The 19778-nt window shown below is 35.6% G+C and overlaps 2 protein-coding genes across 2 annotated transcripts; one reads left to right on the top strand and one right to left on the bottom strand.

Annotated features, from left to right (window-relative positions):
- Window positions 1-9039: 9039 nt before the first annotated feature.
- LOC127857476 (uncharacterized) lies at window positions 9040-10408 on the bottom strand. Its single transcript, XM_052393872.1, has 2 exons — window positions 10149-10408; window positions 9040-9443 (listed from the first exon to the last, which is right to left on the bottom strand). Exons 1-2 carry the CDS (start codon window positions 10405-10407, stop codon window positions 9040-9042), a joined length of 663 nt encoding a protein of 220 aa, XP_052249832.1. The 5' UTR covers window position 10408.
- Window positions 10409-16882: 6474 nt separating this feature from the next.
- Window positions 16883-17560, top strand: LOC127857475 (microfibrillar-associated protein 1A-like). The gene has a single exon (XM_052393871.1). The coding sequence runs from the start codon at window positions 16883-16885 to the stop codon at window positions 17558-17560; it is 678 nt and encodes a 225-aa protein (XP_052249831.1).
- The last annotated feature ends 2218 nt before the right edge of the window (window positions 17561-19778 follow it).

The raw sequence follows: 19778 nt of genomic DNA, 5'->3' as shown, positions 1-19778 counted from the left end.
TATCAAGCATAAAGAGCATACATAGCATGCAGAGCATACAAAGCGTACGGAGCGTACAAAGCAACCAGAGTATACAAAGCGTAGGGCACATAAAGTATACATAGCATACATAGCAATTCTACGCAAATAAAGCACACAAAGCATGCCAGGCATACAAAATATACTAGGCATACACAGCACTTAAAAATACACCTAGCAAACAAGGCATATAAAGTATATAGAGCAAGAAACACATGCAAAGCACACAAAGTATACAAGCAAACAATGCATATAAAGTATATAAAGCACACAAAAAACATGCAAAGCACACAAAGTATACAAAGCATACAGATCACACAAAGCATATAAAGCATATAGGGCCTACAAAGCATACATAGTTGGAAAGACAGATTCTAGAAATCGAAGGATTTGATGCGCTGGAAGATGCTGATGGTAGCATGGAACAAGAAGGAGCATGTGGTTATTATACACAGTTTAAGGACATAAACACAGATGAATATAAAAGAGATGACGTGCGATATAACGACAATGCTAAAATGAGAAGATCTATAATAACGGTAGATGAATATGGACATATAGATGATATCAGTAGCATCAGTAGGGGCATTAGGTACCATGAAAGTGAATTGGAACGTTCAGAGACTTGTTCAGAGAGTACCACAGACACCGTTGAAAAGGAATTGAAATGGCTGGACACCAAATCCAAGAAGCATGTTATACCTGATCGTAACAGGTTGAAAGTTGAGAGAGACTACACTACCGACAAATGTGATTATGAACAACCGAACATATATAGTAATCACGATGACTATGAAGATAGAGGAAATAGCAAAATGAAAATGTCACATAGAAAGATACATAGAAATGTGGATCAAATATACAGATTAAATTCTGAGGCCAGAATTAAAAAGGAGGGACATACATATAATACAGATTGTGATTAACTGAACACAGATGACGAGTACAGTATTGAAAGTGAAGTAGTACAACAATTACAGAAGGAGATAGAAGACATGAAACAGAGAGAAATACAAATGATGAATGAAATTGAAAGTAGAAATAAAACAGACAAAATAAAAGCAGCTAAGAGAAAGCTCAAGCAACAAAAAATAAGACGACTATTGCAACAAAAGCAAGAGTTAGAAGAGAGTTTGCTGGAGAAACAAAGCACTTAAGTTCTCTAGATAGAGAGTATTGTGCAGATGATTTGGACACTGGCACAAAAGCAGTAAGTGAACCAAAAGTGCCTTTTGTAATATAGCCTTATGTTCCAAAGTTCTCTGATCCTCAAACATTCAATGAATGGAAAGTTGAAATTGAAAGTATGATGAAATCTGGCATTTATCACCAAGATGTCTTGAGACAGTCAATAAGAAATTCCATCACTTGAGAGCCAAGAAAAGTTCTCACAACTTTAAAGCCTGATGCAAGCCTGCAAGAAATACTTACAGCATTGGAAACAAATTTTGGCGATATCAAGACGGGCCAAAGTGTAATGAAAGAATTTTATAATGCCAAACTAGAAAAAGACGAAGATATTTCGACATGGGCCATACGGTGAGAGACACTTATCCAGAAGGCCATTAATCGAAATGAAATACAAGAAGATAAGAAAGATACGATGTTGAGAACGAGATTCTGGAGGCATATCAATAATACTGAATTGCGAAATGCAACCAGGGTGTACTTTGAAACGGTCTCAACATTCGAAGAGTTGAAAGTTAAAGTCAGAAGAGAAGAACAGGAAATGACTGTATGTAAAGGAACGGAACTGTCGAAAGAAAGTAACATACAGTACATGGATGAGCAAATGAAAATATTAAAGGATCTCACAGAGAAAATGAATCTGATGGAGAAGAAGTTGAATGAGATGTCAAGAGAGAAACCATCACAAGATAGAACTGAGTCACGTTTTAAACATCGAACTTCCGGCCAACCAAATTACAGAAGAGGTAATATAGGTCGTTACAGAAATATGAACAGAGGAAGGGGATTTAGAAGTTATCGAGGTCAATATCCAACTCGAGGGTACTTTAGACAAGATCCGACAGAACAGCAACCTTAAACACCACATTTAAACCTACAGAGGCTCTGATCGCAGGGGCGAATGAGAGCGTCAGGAGTAACATATGCCCCGACAATATGACTGATAAACAACATGATAAAGAAACAATACTGCATAGGATGATTGGTGAACCTATTTTAACGGACATCAAAATAAACAGAATTCCAGTTAAAGCTTTGATTGACGAAGGCTCATTGATCAGCTCAATCACTGAAGACTTTTATAATAACATGGATCACAAACCTGAATTAAATTCTATGGATGATTTTGAACTAGATCTAAATAGAGCAAATGACATGAAGGTTCCATATACTGGATACATCGAAACATCTATAGAAACAGAACTTACCTCTACACCAATACTTACCGTTTTATTGGTTATCCCGGTTTCTAAGTATCATGGTGTAGCTCCAGTCCTGGTAGGAACGAATTTAATTCGTAATATTCAGCAATGCAGAAATACAGAAAACTTACCTGATGAGTGGGAAGCAGCAATGACGTCCATCTATCCGTATATCGGTAGAGTGACAACAACGAAACCCACAACCTTACATCCAATTGAAACCTGAACGGTTACCGGATTTGTAAGAAAGATGAAAAATACTGACGCAGCAATTACAGAGCATTGGAAGATGAACACTCTCATAGTGATATTGTTTGTCCACGCGTGGTCACTGTAAATAACGCCGGTCGAAACGCACGAATACCTGAACGAATCTGCAACGTGACAGCAAGACCGATGATGAGATAAAGCAAGGTATAAGCTGTTCCAAAAATATGATGCAATCTTTCCCAAACATCCTTGGACACACCTCAACCGTAAAGCACTCTCTACAACTAAACAATAATACACCTTTTAAAGAGCCATATCGAAGAATCCCACCTGTAGTATTTAATGAAGTCAGAGAACACCTGAAAGAAATGCTGGACATGGGAGCAATTCGAGAATCAAGAAGTCCTTGGTCTTCAAACTGTGTAATTGTGAGAAAGAAAAATGGTATTTTGCATCGACTTCCGGAAACTTAATGAATGAACGAAGAAAGACAGTTATGCTTTAACAAATTGAAGACACCTTACACTTGCTATCAGGGTCCAAATATTTTTCCAAATAAGACTTAATAGCCGGATACTGACAGGTAGAAATTCAGGAGGACGATAAGGAGAAGAATGCGTTTCAGGATGGAGGCCTTGGATTTTATGAGTGCAACCGTATGCCCTTTGGGTTATGCAATGCCCCCGCAACCTTCCAACGATTGATGGAACTTTGCATGGGAGATCTCAATCTCCGAAACAGCCGCATCTACTTGGACGACATCATCATTTTTACCAACGATATTCAAAGTCATATCCAGCGGTTGGATCAGGTTTTCTCCATATTAGCTTCCTACAATCGTACAATTAAGCCATCCAAAGGTGAATTCTTCAAAACCAAAATAACGTATGTCGGCCATGTTGTGTCCGAAGAGGGAATAAGTACCGATCCAGAAAAAAACTGAAACAGTGAATACTTGGCCAATTCCTTGTAATGTGAAGGACGTCCGGAAATTCTTAGAGTTTGTGGGATAATACAGGCGTTTCATTAAAAACTTTTCAAAGATTGCAAGACCTCTCAACAACCTGCTGATTGGTCACACTAACAAACCCAGAAATAAACAAACACTACGTGCATCGTCCAAGAAAGTCCCGTTTGTCTGGACTGATGAGCGGCAATCAGCTTTTGATGAGTTAAAAAGGCAGTTGGTTAATCCTCCAATTATTGCCTATACAAACTATGAACTTCCGTTCGTTGTGCACACTGATGCTTCTTCACAAGGTCTTGCCGCAATCCTCTATCAAAAGCGAGATGGGAAGGAAAGGGTGATTGCCTATGCCAGTCGCTCTCTGAGTCAGACTCTGAAAAGAATTACTCAGCCCATAAACTGGAATTCCTCGCTTTGAAGTGGGCGATATTGGAAAAATTCCATGACTGTCTATACGGAACCAAGTTTGAAGTGGTTACTGGCAATAGCCCTCTTACTTATGTCACCACTACTGCTAAGTTGGACGCCACTGGTCAGCGTTGGATCGCAGCATTGGCTTATTACGAGTTTAAACCGCGCTATCGCGCCGGACGTCAGAATGCCGATGCGGATGGACTCAGCAGAAAAACCTTTGATACAGATGTTATAACTGCATTGGCTACAGCTGTGATGGCTACAGTCGAAGAAGCACCTTAATGTTTAAGTTTAGCTGATACCGACGTGATAGCCGAACTTGAACAAGAAACAACTGTTCCGGACGACGTCATACAAGCATATACTTTGAGTTCGAAAGATTGGTGACAATCTTAACCGTCTGATTCAGTAATTGCCGAACTCATAAATCATTTCCCAAAAGGCACCAGGCCGACTCCTCAACCGACCCCGAGTGAGTTTTAAGCGGTACAGAAGTATTTAAGAGACTGGAACAAATTGGAACTGGCCTAGTATGGACACTTTCATCAGTCAGAACGTAGCCAGTTGTCCTAGATGCATTCGGCGCAATACACATGCATAGGCAGCTCCATTGGTCAGTATTCAGACATCTGCTCCAATGGAAATGGTGTATTTGGATTTTCTCGAAGTCTCGATAGATCTAAAGGTGGCTTTGAGAATATCCTCGTTATCACTGACCATTTCAGCAGATATGCCCAAGCATTTCCTACCCCCAACCAGACAGCTCGTACAACCGCCCGTGTCCTTTTTGAATATTCTTCGTTCACTACGGATTTCCGGAAAGGATACATAGTGATAAAGGAGCCAATTTTATGTCCAGCCTCATTCAAGAAACTTGTCAAATTGCAGGCATACAGCCAATTCGGACTACTCCTTATCACCCAATGGGCAATGGTATGGTCGAGAGGTTTAACCAAACCTTAATACAAATGTAAGGCACACTAGAAGAGGATAAGAAAAGCAACTGGGAGGACTATGTAAGTCCAATTAGTCACGCATATAACTCGACTATTCACAATAGTACTGGGTACGCACCTTACTTCTTGATGTTTGGGCGCCACCCCAGGTTAGCAGTAGATGCGTTTCTAGGTCTCAACACAGACGATATTGGTGCGAAGTATAAGAATGTATACGCTCGAAAACTCCGTGAATGGTTAGCTAATTCATACTACAAAGCTAAAGAGAATGCTTACAGGACAGAGGAAGTTAATAAGCGTCAATATGACATGAAGGCAGGAGCTGCTAAAATTCAACCTGGTGATCATGTCCTTGTGCGAAATGTTGCCTTAAAGGGAAAGCAGAAAATAGCTGATCGCCGGAAAGATACGCCGTATGTAGTTATAGGCCAACCTAATCCTGAAATTCCAGTTTACGACGTCAGGAGGGATGATCCAAGAGCTAAACGCATACGTCGCCTTAATCGCAATATATCATCAACCTTTGGAGTGGACTTAACCAGTAATGGCCATGTTCCACAGACTAAAGATACGCACCAACAGAATGAACTGGTAGACATACCACGATATGTCATTCCGCAGCGGAGAGCCGGAAGCACAGTTTTACTGGACGGCGAAACATCGTGTGTTGACGAAGTTCCAGTTTTACGCCGTTCCGCTAGGAAACGAAATCCGCCTAAATGGAGAACATCTAGCGAGTTCGTGTAATGAGACAGTGTACCTTGTGGAATATGACAAACTGTATTAAATAAACGTTGACCGTTCGTAAAATCGGAGAGTGTGTGTGTTTTCTATTATTGTGATATATATTAATAGAAAAGCGTTAATATGCATCACTTGTGTTTGTGTTTTTCATCATTTTATGCATGCCTTTAATAATGTGAATATTGCTTTATGTCAGCTTTTAATATTCAAAATGTGATGAATGTTTAAAATATAAAGATGTTTCACTATATATGCCTTTGTTATTTAGTAGTTCTGGTATAGCCGGTTCTGACATGCTCTAAGTTAAAAGGTTGAGCATATATGCTTAAAATAAGAACCCTTTTTATTAATTAGTTTTTATATGGGTTGATATTAATTTAACTGTCGATCGCCATTTATACACCGGAGGATATTGTCATAGGGTGATTATATTGTCATAGGGTGATTACATCGATTTTATATTTTAAAAGTTCCAAGCCACTATCTTTAAGTAGGCATAGTCAATTGGTATTAGTATTGTTGTTGTAGTATTGGTAGTGTTTAACCACTATTGTTATACTTCATGCTAACACCGTTTATGCGCACGAGCACGTGATTGATAATCCTTTGCGAGCCACTGTCCAAAAACGATAGCGACAATCAGACAGCTAGACGCCATTTGAATGTGCTGATTTAGCAGTTGTTTATAAATACATCTCCATGTATTCCATATTATTATTATTATTATTATTATTATTATTATTATTATTATTATTATTATTATTATTATTATTATTACTATTATTATTGTTGTTATTATTATTATTAGTATTAATATATTGAGATAAAATTGTGTTGTTAAACATGTCGATGCGCTTGAATTGTTTGGATTGTTATATGTTTTATATATTAAAATGATTTATCATCTATTTCTTAACATTAATCCATTTAGCTTCATATTATAATTTAATGCTATTGTTGCAGATTAATTTATATGTATTGTCTGCACGGGGAACATATAGAAACATCAACCGTTGTTGGTATTCATTCTCCACCCACTACGGCTGGAGAGGCTGCAACACAAGTATTATTGGTCGTACGACTACGCCTATTAAAAGCACAATAACGTAATTTTATCCAGTTACACACGCAAACAACAGACTGCGGTCTCCATGAACAGTGGGAAATAAAAAAATCATGAAATATTTAATCGTTCAGATCACAACCAGTAGAATTCAAAATAAGTGAGCACGTCATTGATTTTTGTCGCGTTGAAATGATGCAACTATCAAAATACTAACTGTTACTCTAAGAAAGTTGAGATGATAAGCTAAAGGAAGTAGGTACACTTTCAGGAGTTACATTTTGAATAATGCGGGTATTTATAATGCGGGATATTCTTGCATTTGAGCGGGAACACTGGAAATTAAATTGACATAAATTTCTAGGAATAAACACTATACTTTAATTGTGATTCTTATCGATCAGCTGCATTACATATTTTCAATAAATTGCTAAGCTTTATTGTGAGCGTTGTGGGACATTGATGACTGCAAGAACAGTGAAACAATTGTAGCACAAGAAGATTTGGCACTCTGTAAACAGCACAGCAAAAATTCAAGATAGACAATTTAACTAGCTGATTATTGTGGATAACGGATTAAAAAGGCAAACCTGTTTAAGTATGCAATTAACCATCGGGTTATCGTTTGTTTTAAGTCAACTGCTAAGTTGGCGATTTTTTAACTTGAAATTGTACTTGCGTTTGATTTTGTTCAATGCCGTTTCATTATGATTTAATGTACTATTTCACATAATTTAATGGTTTGTATTATTTGCCTATTTTTCGGTCAGACATCACGTCGTTCCTCATTTATGAACACTTTTAAAATAAATATCTTCGTTGGATTTTTTGGGGTTATTTTTTTAACAGCATTTCGTTTCAAAAAAATAAGATAGTATCAAAAGTGTGCGTGGTTAATGTCGTTATCGGGCAGTGACTTGGTGATACATAAAGTTGGTGGAAATATTTTGTGGTATCGGTCAGTGTCCGAATACTACCGTCAGTCTTCAAAATATCAACCAGGTGTCATGGGATTGTCGTCATTACAGATGCTTTATACACGTATTGTACTGTTGTAATATTAATTCCCACAAAGCGAAATATTGCACATACAAACTACAATAATAATAAAATTAGGTTTATACCACATACCACCAGTGTGTCGGTGGTGTACAGTTGGCTTACGCGCCATTTTTATGTTCGCTTGCACACAAAAAGTGTTTGTTTGCGTGATGTCTTGATGTACTTTCATGTCATTTATTTTGCAAACATGTGTGCAGTTCCGACACTTTTCCTGTCACAAGGTGGCAAAACAAGTGAGTTGCAAAATTAAAACGGCGCTTAAAAACGCCTTCGTGATGGCAGACGATTCTATAGTTAGTATGTGCTTTATCAGCCTCGAACACTCTTATTTGCGGGACAAGGTTTGTTATCTAAGACAAGTGACACATCATCAAAAACATGCATTTTAGGGCATTCACTAGGTGCACTATAACTGAACAAAGACAACTGCCAAGTCTCTTTCTGATAATATTCTATGTTTCAAAAACTAGGGCGTGTCAATGTACATCAAAAAGGCATGATTTAAAGACACTAAGTGGAGGAGTATCGATTGATCTTACGTTAGAAATATCAAACCGTTTTGCGAGACTGCATTGAATTTCATTTTCAAAATAAAATTCCTTGTATAATAATTGATTCGTTATTCATATTATTAATTGTTGGCGTAGTTATTATTAAGACAAAAAAAAATCTCTTGAATGAATAATAAGTAACTATTGAATCACTCATTTTCTCAATCACGTTTTTAACAAAAACATAGTGCAACCTTCTTAGAAACGATATCGTGTTACGATACAAATAAGCGTGAATATTTTCAATGAATATACGACATCGTACAGTTGAAGCTCAATCATCATGCAAATAGAGAAAAAAATATTATCCGCACAACTCACAAGACGGGTTTACACCTATGACAAATAATTGTTTTGTTCACACAATATTTATGTCGCCTTTACTTTAAAAGAAAGATAAAACATGTTATCATCGGATCTTTTCAATTCAAAATATGAAAAGATATGAGCGCATGTATCGTTAATTGTCGTTTAAAGCTTTGAATCGCATAAAGCACCACGATTTTGTCTTACAGTAAGCTTAATAGTGTACATATCGTCATAAGTCAACGGTGTGGCGTCATCTTTGGACGAAACCAGTGCCTGTGCCTCCCTAATGTCAGCGTCCGAGTATGGGCTTTCGACGCGAACAGCTCGATTGGTTCCGATGTCATTATGTTTACATTTAGCTCTTCTCATAATATTGGCTGTTCCGAGAGGAGTTCTTTGGAGAACTTGATATAGACAATGAACCTTTGTGCTCCGTTACAAATGTTCTTGTTTTGTTTGTTAAGTTGTGTCTATTACAAGTGTTATTATTTCTTCTTGTTCGATGCTGATATGTGTGTATGCCATCTTCCTTTTTTCCCTTTGTAGCACGATGTGATCGGAACCTGAATGGTATTTGTGACCCACGCATCGATTGTCCTTTGTAGAAGCTGAGTTCTGTTTTACTAAAGTGGTCAATACCGTTGCGATCACAGTAACAGAACATTCGCATAAACACTCTTCGAAACTTTGTGCTCATGGCTGAGTACAACATGAAATTCATTGATGAATTGACAAGTATTAGCAGATTCACCACGTTGCCTGCAATTCGCACAGCATTGTTATGATAGATAGACATTTTCAAGGAAGTGTATCGGATATAAGTCGAGTATAACATAAGGCCTGCGTTTGGAAATTGACATATAAGAAAAACCACTACAACACCAATGAGCATGAGTGTAATACGGTTTTGTTCACTCTGTCTTCTGCTGTTTTGCCTTGTGGGAATACGTGTCATGGATCTACGAATGCGTGTAGCTCGGTAAACTGTCTTTACAAGTAAGCCATTAAACGTCAATAGAAGACCTGTGGGAATAATCGTAAACATAAACATTAAAAAATTCACATAGCCAAGCTTATATGAAACTGTATTCGCCATTTCAGTATCTACTATTGTATACACGGTTGTGTTCCTTTCAGTCACAGCAACGATTTTAACCTCCAAAAACTCAGGTAAGGTACAAATAATTGCAAACGTCGCAACGAGCGAAGCAATTAGTTTTGCCCTTTTTGGTGTACACAGTACTCGTCCTTTCATGGGGTAATACACGGCGACAAGCCGTTCAAGCGAAAATGTGATCGTCAAACTTACCGACACGTTACTGCATGCATCTGTCAAAGCTTTACCGAACGGATACCATAATTGATATAAAATGGTTTCGTCCACAGCGGGATAATGGCGCAGACTTAACGTGAAGCTGAAAAGTATATATAATGTATCAAACACGGCCAATGCGGTTAAATAACAGTTTGTGGAGGAAACCATTGATTTATGAGTCAAAACGCAAATACTAATTGCATTTCCTACAAGACCAAGGGTGGTAAGTATAGGTACTAGAATCTTCTGTACTGCAAACCGTGTAGTCTCTAATGTATACATATTGGTGATCATTTCACTTTGGCTAGTAATGTTGTTGTCTTGGCTGATCCCCGATGTATTCATCGTTTCCGTATGATCCAAAACAAATCGGCTCATGGCATTACAAGTTTGATTGTACCCCATCATTTCATCTGAAAAATATCGACAACAATTCCAAATAAAAAAAATCAATATCAATTTAAAACGCACACAATTTATTTCAAATACGAAAGTTGCTTTTTGAGTCGAATATCGCAATTGGATTTAGCGAAACCTATACACATTGTGCACACATTACAAAACACAGCACGACGCGCTGCATGTTGTAGAAAATAACTAAAATAGGAAAAGCCACTTGCGCATAAATTCATAACGACATGCCGAATTATACCGTTAAAAGCCTACGCCTCATCAAATTAACAAATAATAATGTGGCCGACGATATTATTGTTTTAAATATATAACTACTGCACTCAAGTATAAACACTAAATTTCAGCGTAAGTACGTAATAAATAAACTTGAACTATAACGATGCTTAGCAGGTCTACATAATATAACATTTAATAGATTATAATGATCAACACCAACAACAAAAACAACGCTGCCCCAGAAACTGTACATACCGATAGAGCCATTGTAATCGCTGACATAGTAATATATGTTGGTAATACACTTTTTGAAAAAAGCATGCAATTACTGGTATTATTTTGTTAATTAATTACCAGAAGGTGTTCTCTTGTGTTGATTGTTTATACAACATTCCAACGCGGCACGTGCCAAATTTCATATAAACAAAGAAGAAAATCGTCTATCGGTTATTATGCAATTATTATGGGCGGAGCTTAAACGCTGACAGCACGCGCTGTGGCGGAACTTCACATAAAATAGTACACAAGAAAAATAAGATACATAGTATAAATCTTTAGTAAAAACCGTGTAAGAATCGAAATAACTCGTGTACGTTATTCGCACTCGTGATTTAATCCCTACACATCTAAACTTCCGGCCGCGGGTTATTCGACAACAAACTATTACGTACACGAATTATTTCTGAAGTATACAAATGTCTTCATTAAATAGTACCTCTTAAATAAATTCAAATGCGCACATTGTATTACTTTTTTTTTAAATCCATGAAATTGCAGTAGATTTATTATATTGTCGATAACGAATCAAACTGGAATTTACTTATCAAATATAACTGTACTATGTTCTGAATAATTTAGTAGGTGCTCTTCATGGAGTACGATGATAATATATAACCACCATGCGATGAGTATCCGGACGCAAACCACAAATTATAACAAGTAATTGTTGCATTTTCATAACAAGTTATTTGACAATTTACGTTTGTAATAGTTAACGTGGATTATAGATGTCATGTGCTATCGCCAATCTCCACACACATGTCTGTGTCATTTAACCTATTAATGCCTAGTGGACTCTCCTATCCTCCTACATTGGATCAATTTATTTCCAAAATTAGGGATGTCTAGTATATTTATTTCTATATTTATAATATTTCTAACAGAAATTCTTTTAAGCAAACAGCGCAGACCCTGATGAGACGCCGCATCATCTTGGTCGACGCTGTTTGCCGAGGCTTTTTTCTAGACGCTAGGCGTAAATGGGTTAAAACAATCTAAACATCTTTATAAAAAATATTTACGCGTTTTTAAGGGTTTCTTGTTAATATTTGAACAGCGAAATGCCAAGTACTCCAGAAAATTATGAACAAAGTCTGCAACCGTAAAATTCAGCAAGAAGTGGGATTGAATAGAATTTAAACGGTAATTAAAAGGCAGTTGCAAACATAACAAAACTGATAAGGAATTGCATGCTAATCGGGGAATGCGGTTACACATTATGTGTTTATAAATCAGCGTATGATTGCTTGACCCAACAAAATTCGAAGCGTGAAATATCGTTGGACAAACAACTTTGGTTTAATTGATAGGCAATAGGTCCCAGTTCATACAATTTTTAGTTCACTATGAGTTTTATAGTTCCATATAAAAGTAAATAGTGTTTATCTCGAAATATGCCATGCAAACTGCATAGTGGTATATAGCGTTGCACGAATGTATAAGAAATATTTTCCTAAACAATTTGATGGCACATGTTATAGTTTACTTTGTTTATAAGTTACATATACAGTATTGACACTTATGCGTTTAATGTGTTTGTTTGTAACTAATTACGCGTACTGGTGACAGCAATCTGTATCCAGCCTCGCGATACAAACTTCTTCATTTTACTCTATATTGATACACGTATGTATTAAAACTATTATTTATAAAATTATGTGATTTTAAATGTGATAACAGGCTAAGTTGAGTAATTGAAAAATAATTATTAACATGCCGCCGTTGGTATTCTTATCACCGGAACATATATAAGAAAACATATATATCCATTTGTACTTCGAATTGTAACTTCGCAATAAGTATTGTTCCTCAGTTATTGTATGTAAAAATAATTCGTTTTCAAACATATAATAAGTCTTATTATATTATATGTTTGTTCCGTTTTTCATGTCCTTATAGGAGTTTTTTCTCTTGTAATCCGCATCCAACAAATCTACTATAATAAAACATCAAATTCCACGCTTCAACATTTTTCGTATTGCTATATTTCATATTTGTTTTATAATGTCAACAATATCATGTGTTAAATACAAATATACTTACTGAATATGTACTTCCTTCCAAATATGTGTTACCTCTTTGTTTTAATTTAACTATGTAACACATCATGATTAACGTTAAGAGAGACATCACCTAGTGGCGAATTTTGCCGTGACAAACTTCCATGGCCGTATGGTGCCAATAAAGAAAGTATTCCCTTTTTATACTAATACTTCAAAACCTTTACCACCAAGAATTGTTCTATTGGAAAGCTTGCAAATCTCCCTGGCAGAAACCTATATTAAAAATGTGTTCGCAACTCGATGCTTGATCCCAGTTTCTAAAATAATTGTCATTAGAAACGTAAAAAACGGCTCGCGTTTAATCTCATACCGATGTTTTATGTTGAATAAGTACCTGGTATATTAACGGACTATTGAATAATTCATGATAGAAAATATTAATTTCAGTATGACATTAAGAGAATGATTAAGAGTCATAAAATCTACCGTCGTTATAAGTTTGCGTGTGCCAATTAAGCTTTCCATTATATTGCCAAGAACGATGTAGCCGACTTATTAATTATACAAATTGTCATTTTAAACAGCTAATAAGAAGCTTTAATACGAATCAATCTTGGATAGAAACTTTTAACGTTCAGACTATGTACTCGTTTGTGAATAATAATTTAGCCGTATAGAGTGCTAGTGTCCTTTAGAATTGTGTACTTAAGGAATTACAGTAATCCTGCTGATAAACTTATTGGGCGAAATGACAAATGACCGCATCGTTACATGCAAGGCTATTAATTAGCAAATTCAGATAAATCATATCGAATTTGTGTTTCGAATTGTGCTTTTAATAAAATGACCCACGTAATGCGAAACTAGGTCTAAAACTATGTAAGACCATGGAAGATCCAGAAAAGGCTGCGCATTCGCATACGCTTTGCAGCTTATGCAATCAAGACGACTTTATACAGGAAAGGGTAACTCCTGAACGAAAATAAACCGGTTATATGTGTATTGCATAATACTCTTCTAACTAGATCAATATTCATGATTCTTGAAAGTATACATGTGGTGCAAACGATTGACAATTAGTGGTCAATAATCGTTCTTGCTTTAGGAAACCGATGATATAAACTTAACCCTATATAATTTTGTTTCTTTGAGGACGATTCGTTATTATTTAGAGGTGATTGCCTTATAAATCACTTTTGACTTCAAATTCGAATTATATGAGGCCAATGTTGTTTCATATGCATATATATTACATATCTTTACTATAAAAAGTAAAAAATGACGTGGCGAGCGGGCCGTTATTCGTATGTAGCGGGCCTATATAAATTATATCGACCCTCAAAGCCGGGCCGATTTTTCATATCTGAAAATAATCTGATCATGCGGCTTTAACTGAACAAAATGGCGTTCACATTGAATCTTAGCCAACGGGAAGCCACAACTAAACGAAAGAATCGAACACAATTATACTGTAACGTAGCACACAATTTGGATAATACAACTATCGATTGAAACTGATACGTTTCTATAGAATAGATTGATGCCTTTATGTCAGCTTGAATATGATTAATCAAAAAGCAAAATTCACAGAAAATGATGTTACAGATCGTTTTTATTATTAAATATAAAACTATATTGTGTTGTGTTGTTTTATTGTTGTACCAATTTCTAAATATCGTTAACTTTAAATGTAAATCACGACTTGTCTATGAGTTTATAACGGTAGTTATTTTAATACTTATTGTACTCGTTGATTAGTTGTTTACTAGTATTCGATTTATTCGTTAAGGTCGTTTTGCTCTAGGTTAGATAGGTTCAGTTCATCTAATCCATACAGTTGCACGTTTATAAGTTGTCTGATACTCAGATCACTCATCCCTTTTCCCGTGCACTGATATGTTTAATGTCGATCTCGTGAATCGTATGATTGCTAAAGTCATTCGATTCTTTACATTCAAAGAGTATACATCTCTTTGTTGTATATTAATGATATTTATTACCATTAATAAATATATTACAGGTAACTATGTTTTAGTATTTTCACTATGTTTCGTTGCTAAATTGTATTTTGTATTGCGTGTATTGTTAGTATTGTTTGTATTTTAAGGATCACCGTCGGATCATGCATTACTTGTATTTGTGTATTGCTATATTTATATACATTCGATTCTTTACATTTAAAGAGTATACATCTCTTTGTTGTATATTAATGATATTTATTACCATTAATAAATATATTACAGCCAAACGAGTTTATCCGCCACGATAGAACCACACGGAAACCCACCGGCAACATTGGCGCCCAACACGTCGTCGTGGAAAACAGGAAAACAACGTTTGAAGTAAATCGTTCAACGTTGAATCGTCGAGCACAGCATTTTGCTCAAATTGGCCAAACTACGACTTTGCTATTTGACATAGCACAGACAAGTTCGGGAGTATTTCCCGAAGTCACGATCGAATGAACAATGAATGGAGGGTTTCGTGACAACACGAGTTTACTGAACGTTCCATGGTCGGTGGGTTTTTTTAACGGAGAAATCGTTCCCGGGAAAATCATGGTGCACACATTAACTATAACGTACGTACGTCAACGTCAGGATTCGTCATTCTACGTTACCAGGATTGGATTCGCCGTTCAGTCTGGATAGTGCATTGACACTGTAATTGGACTTAGTACATAGTGTATAGGACTAAGTATATTGTTTTGTTTATTCTTTGCTGATCCGACGGATTTTGGTGAGTGTATTTTTCTGTTTATATTTGTTTTCATCAATTTGTATATTATTTGCAATTTTGCGTAAAAATTATTACTAAGTTGACCAACGAAATTATATAGTATTCTTCGTTTACAATTTTACGAAATTTGGCATATTGGTCACTGGTTATCTTGGTGTTTATTTAAGACGCAACTGCGAAACTGTTTATTTTAGACGTATTTGATATACTTGCTTCATTGTTTACATTTTAAGCTAAGTTGGAAAAGAACGAATATCTAACTTGTCTCGTTCACTAACCGATGTGTTAACACCGTTTTACTTAAGCACGCTATAATCAGTACAATCGGTGTAGTCCAGTAGAGCATACCTTCACATTCTACCAGTAGACAGACTAGTATTATTGTGTTATCCATAATTAATTATCATTCAGATTTATATCCCTTACATTAAATAAGACTATCCTTTACATCTGTCCAGATAGTCTCAGTATCGGGTTTGATTTTAAGTATTGTAAACAAGTGTTTCATATTTCTGTGGACGTAATAGCATCGACAGAAATATTTACCAAATGTTCTTATACCAAAATTGTACATGAAACCATGCATTGTAATGCATTACGTGTATAATACAGTGTATTTGTATTATACACATTGGTAATTCGTCGTGATTTTCCGCATTTTGCACGCGAGAGTGACGCGCGTTTCGCATTATAAAATCTTTAATTTCGCATGCTGATAATTGTAGCGGAATTAGCACGGTTGATAGCGTTTAAGACTATCACGCGGGAGAACTGGGCTCGATTCACGATAAGTAAAATCAACTTTGGAAACTTCCAAATAAATTGCAATAAATTGACCACATTACAAATAAATTGAAAGAAAATTAGCAAACTGAGTGCGTTTGAATTTAAAATTAATTAAGTCAGTGTTTCTCAAAGCTGGCAAACGGAAGTGCAATTCAGGGGAGATAATGTGTGTAGATTACGAGCAAGGACAGTGAATTAATATACTGCGTTGAAACTGCATCGATTGAATGTTTGAAATAAGTATTTTTTTCATATTGCAAACAACTTCATACGAAACGTGAGGTAAGGTTGCTGTGATAATATAGGGCTTTAAGGAAATAGTGTTGTCTTAAAAGAATAGTATTTATTGATAGTAGTGCTAGTTGTTGATTAGTATAAAGAGGCCTCTACATAAGTACATAGATATAAGTATTGAGTATAGATAGTAGACAGGATAGGCTCGCACGATGAGTTTAGAACAGTTTAGAAATGTGAGTGAAAGAGAGGAGAGATTGCAGAGGAGAAATATAGAAAAAGAGATGGAAGAAGTAAGGCACGGTAGACAATATATCCAGGAGAGGAATCGTACTCGCCTGAATGAATCGGTCCATGCATGTGAGTCCCCATTACGGACACAGGAGCGAATTACGAGTAGTTCCAGACAACAACGTGTTTCGTCTTATGTTCCATTACACGAGGGAGAGAATCTTGAAGATTTGGACAGATTTCTAGAAGAAGCACGTATGGAACTACGGGAAAGAATCAATAGCCTTGGATCAAATGTCGGTGACCTCTTAACAGTTGATGAGTACGTTGATTACACCGAACAAACGCAAACCAAGACGTTTGAACAGAACACGTCTGCACAACAACAGGAGACGGAAACAGACAGCAGATACGGACGACACGCACACCTTATCCGTAACAGGGAAGAAAATGTACACACAGAAAGGGAATTAGAATTACGACGGCGGCTTCTGGAGCTAGAAGATCGCGAAAGCAATCATCGGGAAAGAAAAGAGCATATGTATGAATATTGGAAACGGAAAGAGTTTGACTTGCAGCAAAAGGAACGAGAGATGACACATAAATTTGATAGCAGAGAAGAGCGTACAGAAAGTATGTCACATGAGACACGTCATTAATGGTGTATTCAATTAAATGAAAACAAAAGTACGGAAAGCTGGTTAAGTAATAAATTTAAGTGAAGACAAAAATGGTATGATATGTAATATAAACGATAACACACAGCAGAGCTGGGCCGGACGTCTATAATCGACCCTAGCCGCAGAATGGCCCTCGGGCCGTTATGTCGGCAGCGGGCCGATTACAGACGTCCGGCCCAGCTCTGCCGTGACTTTGTTATTGTCTAAATACATAAAGTTCGACTGCGTTAATTTCAGGTGATTGTATGCCGCGAGGCCATTCATCACAACGTTCAACGTGTCTCACTATTTAAAAAACATTGAATATAGGACAACCAATAGCTTCTCAGAGTGTAATCTAATATTTCTATTTTAACTTCAATCACCAAATGTGTAAATATTTTTATAATGGTTTTGTAAACGGTATAAATAAAACCTCCATTCAAGAAACGATCATGGTACGTCCGAAAATAATAAGCATTTAGACAACGAAGTTTAAAAGAACCTTAGCGGACTTTAAAAGATGTGTGTCAACTTTTACTGCAACAGTTGATGTTATTCATGCATATCCATGTATATCCATACTATATTATCATGTATGTATTTAAAGAGATAATATACTCTGGGGCAAAATGCCTGCTTACATCGTTACATTTCAGTTGATACGTAATGCTTTGCATTGATCGCTTAACGGTGGTTACCCTATATTTGCTTATGTGTATGTTCAGTGTTTGTTGAATAGTGTGTATGTCCTGAAATGAAAAGAAAGGTTTTAAAAGACAAGCGGATGCCAACACAAATATATATATATATATATATATGATAGTTTTAATAGTGAATCATATTTAATTAAAGTGTATGAACGTTGTACTCACTTATTTGTAAATGAATAGTTTTGCTTTACTTATCTCAACTGAAATTACTATAAAAATGACATGACTATGAATTTAGACCATTAAAATGACAAACAATACATTTCATATTGATATTCCTGATAAACACTAAGGTAACAATTGATTGCATTAGCGAATGCAAGTATACTGCATACAGATAACACTCGTTCTCAGATACAAATGAATATATTATGTTGATCTTTTGTGACGTTTCAATTCATGATAAATGAGAAAAGTATTCATGTGTTTGTAATGCCTTCTTTGCATAGAAAGTCACCCTTACACGTGGGGTATACCATCAGCTAGAAATCTTATATAGCGATAGCACAAAAAGCATTTGACATTTAATTTCCACATACAGATACTTTAAATAAAACATCGATTCGTTGCTATGGTGCTAATACGTCAGGTTCTTTCAGTAGGACAAGTATTGTGCGTTGCTGTAAACGATGCATTTTAATTCACCATATTTAAATCAAAAGCGAAGGAAACTTCACGTATTATATTAAACTCGAATCTTTTGTTTTAATTTTAATTCGGATTTGTTGTGCTATGCCTTCGTAAACAACGTATGCAAAGTGAAAAATAGAGTTTTAGTAGGTGTTACTACTTCTGTTGTACAAACTTCTAAAAGGATATTGTATTATGATTATCTACTACATATGAACAAATATTCAGCGTTAAACATAACATATGGTGAAGCGCGATTTTATGATACAAAAGCATGTTTTTAATCTTAAAGTTGCTTTACGCTTCTTTTGAAGTTAAGTATTCTTCCTAAAAAAGTATAATAATACTGCAAAGTGAAGGACGTTTATGGGAAACTCCTTCTAAAAATAACCCAATTCGTCATGTTATTTTTAACATGTTACATCTTAAGGCGTTATTATAAATAAACGATCGAGGTATGCAAAGTATTAATTTTTAAATCAACAGAACAGACAGTTTATTCAGACTTATACATATGTGTTTCGTCTTTAATGCATATATTTATAAATTAAACAATGTCACGTGTAAATTCAGTGAAATTTCAAAACAAAATATGAACAGAGAAAAAACAACGATTTTGAAAAGAAGAAACATACTTATTTTAAAGGAAGTAAGGATAAACTATTACGTTTAATTTGGGTATGGTATATATGATATAATTTTTGTAGAAAGTACAAAAACAGAAGAACAATTATTTCACATAATATCAATGCAAAAAGTGACAGATATTTATGGAAACTTAATAAGAAAACACTATTAAGTCAATTAGTGGTATTTATAATAGAATTTCGTATAGGCTTCTTTAACATATTTACATACATTAATAATTTCAAATT

The sequence above is a fragment of the Dreissena polymorpha genome, chromosome 14 (assembly GCF_020536995.1).
Source record: "Dreissena polymorpha isolate Duluth1 chromosome 14, UMN_Dpol_1.0, whole genome shotgun sequence".
Classification (NCBI taxonomy): domain Eukaryota; kingdom Metazoa; phylum Mollusca; class Bivalvia; order Myida; family Dreissenidae; genus Dreissena; species Dreissena polymorpha.
Note: the sequence above shows the minus strand (reverse complement) of the source record. Positions and strands in the feature narration are given on the sequence as shown.

Excerpts from the sequence above, each read along its gene's own strand:
- LOC127857476 (XM_052393872.1), bottom strand. The coding sequence starts at position 10,407 with ATGATGGGGTACAATCAAACTTGTAATGCCATGAGCCGATTTGTTTTG. Across the intron at positions 9,444-10,148 it reads AATGGTTTCCTCCACAAACT|GCAACGTGGTGAATCTGCTA; the intron begins GTTATTTAACCG and ends TGCGAATTGCAG.
- LOC127857475 (XM_052393871.1), top strand. The coding sequence starts at position 16,883 with ATGAGTTTAGAACAGTTTAGAAATGTGAGTGAAAGAGAGGAGAGATTG.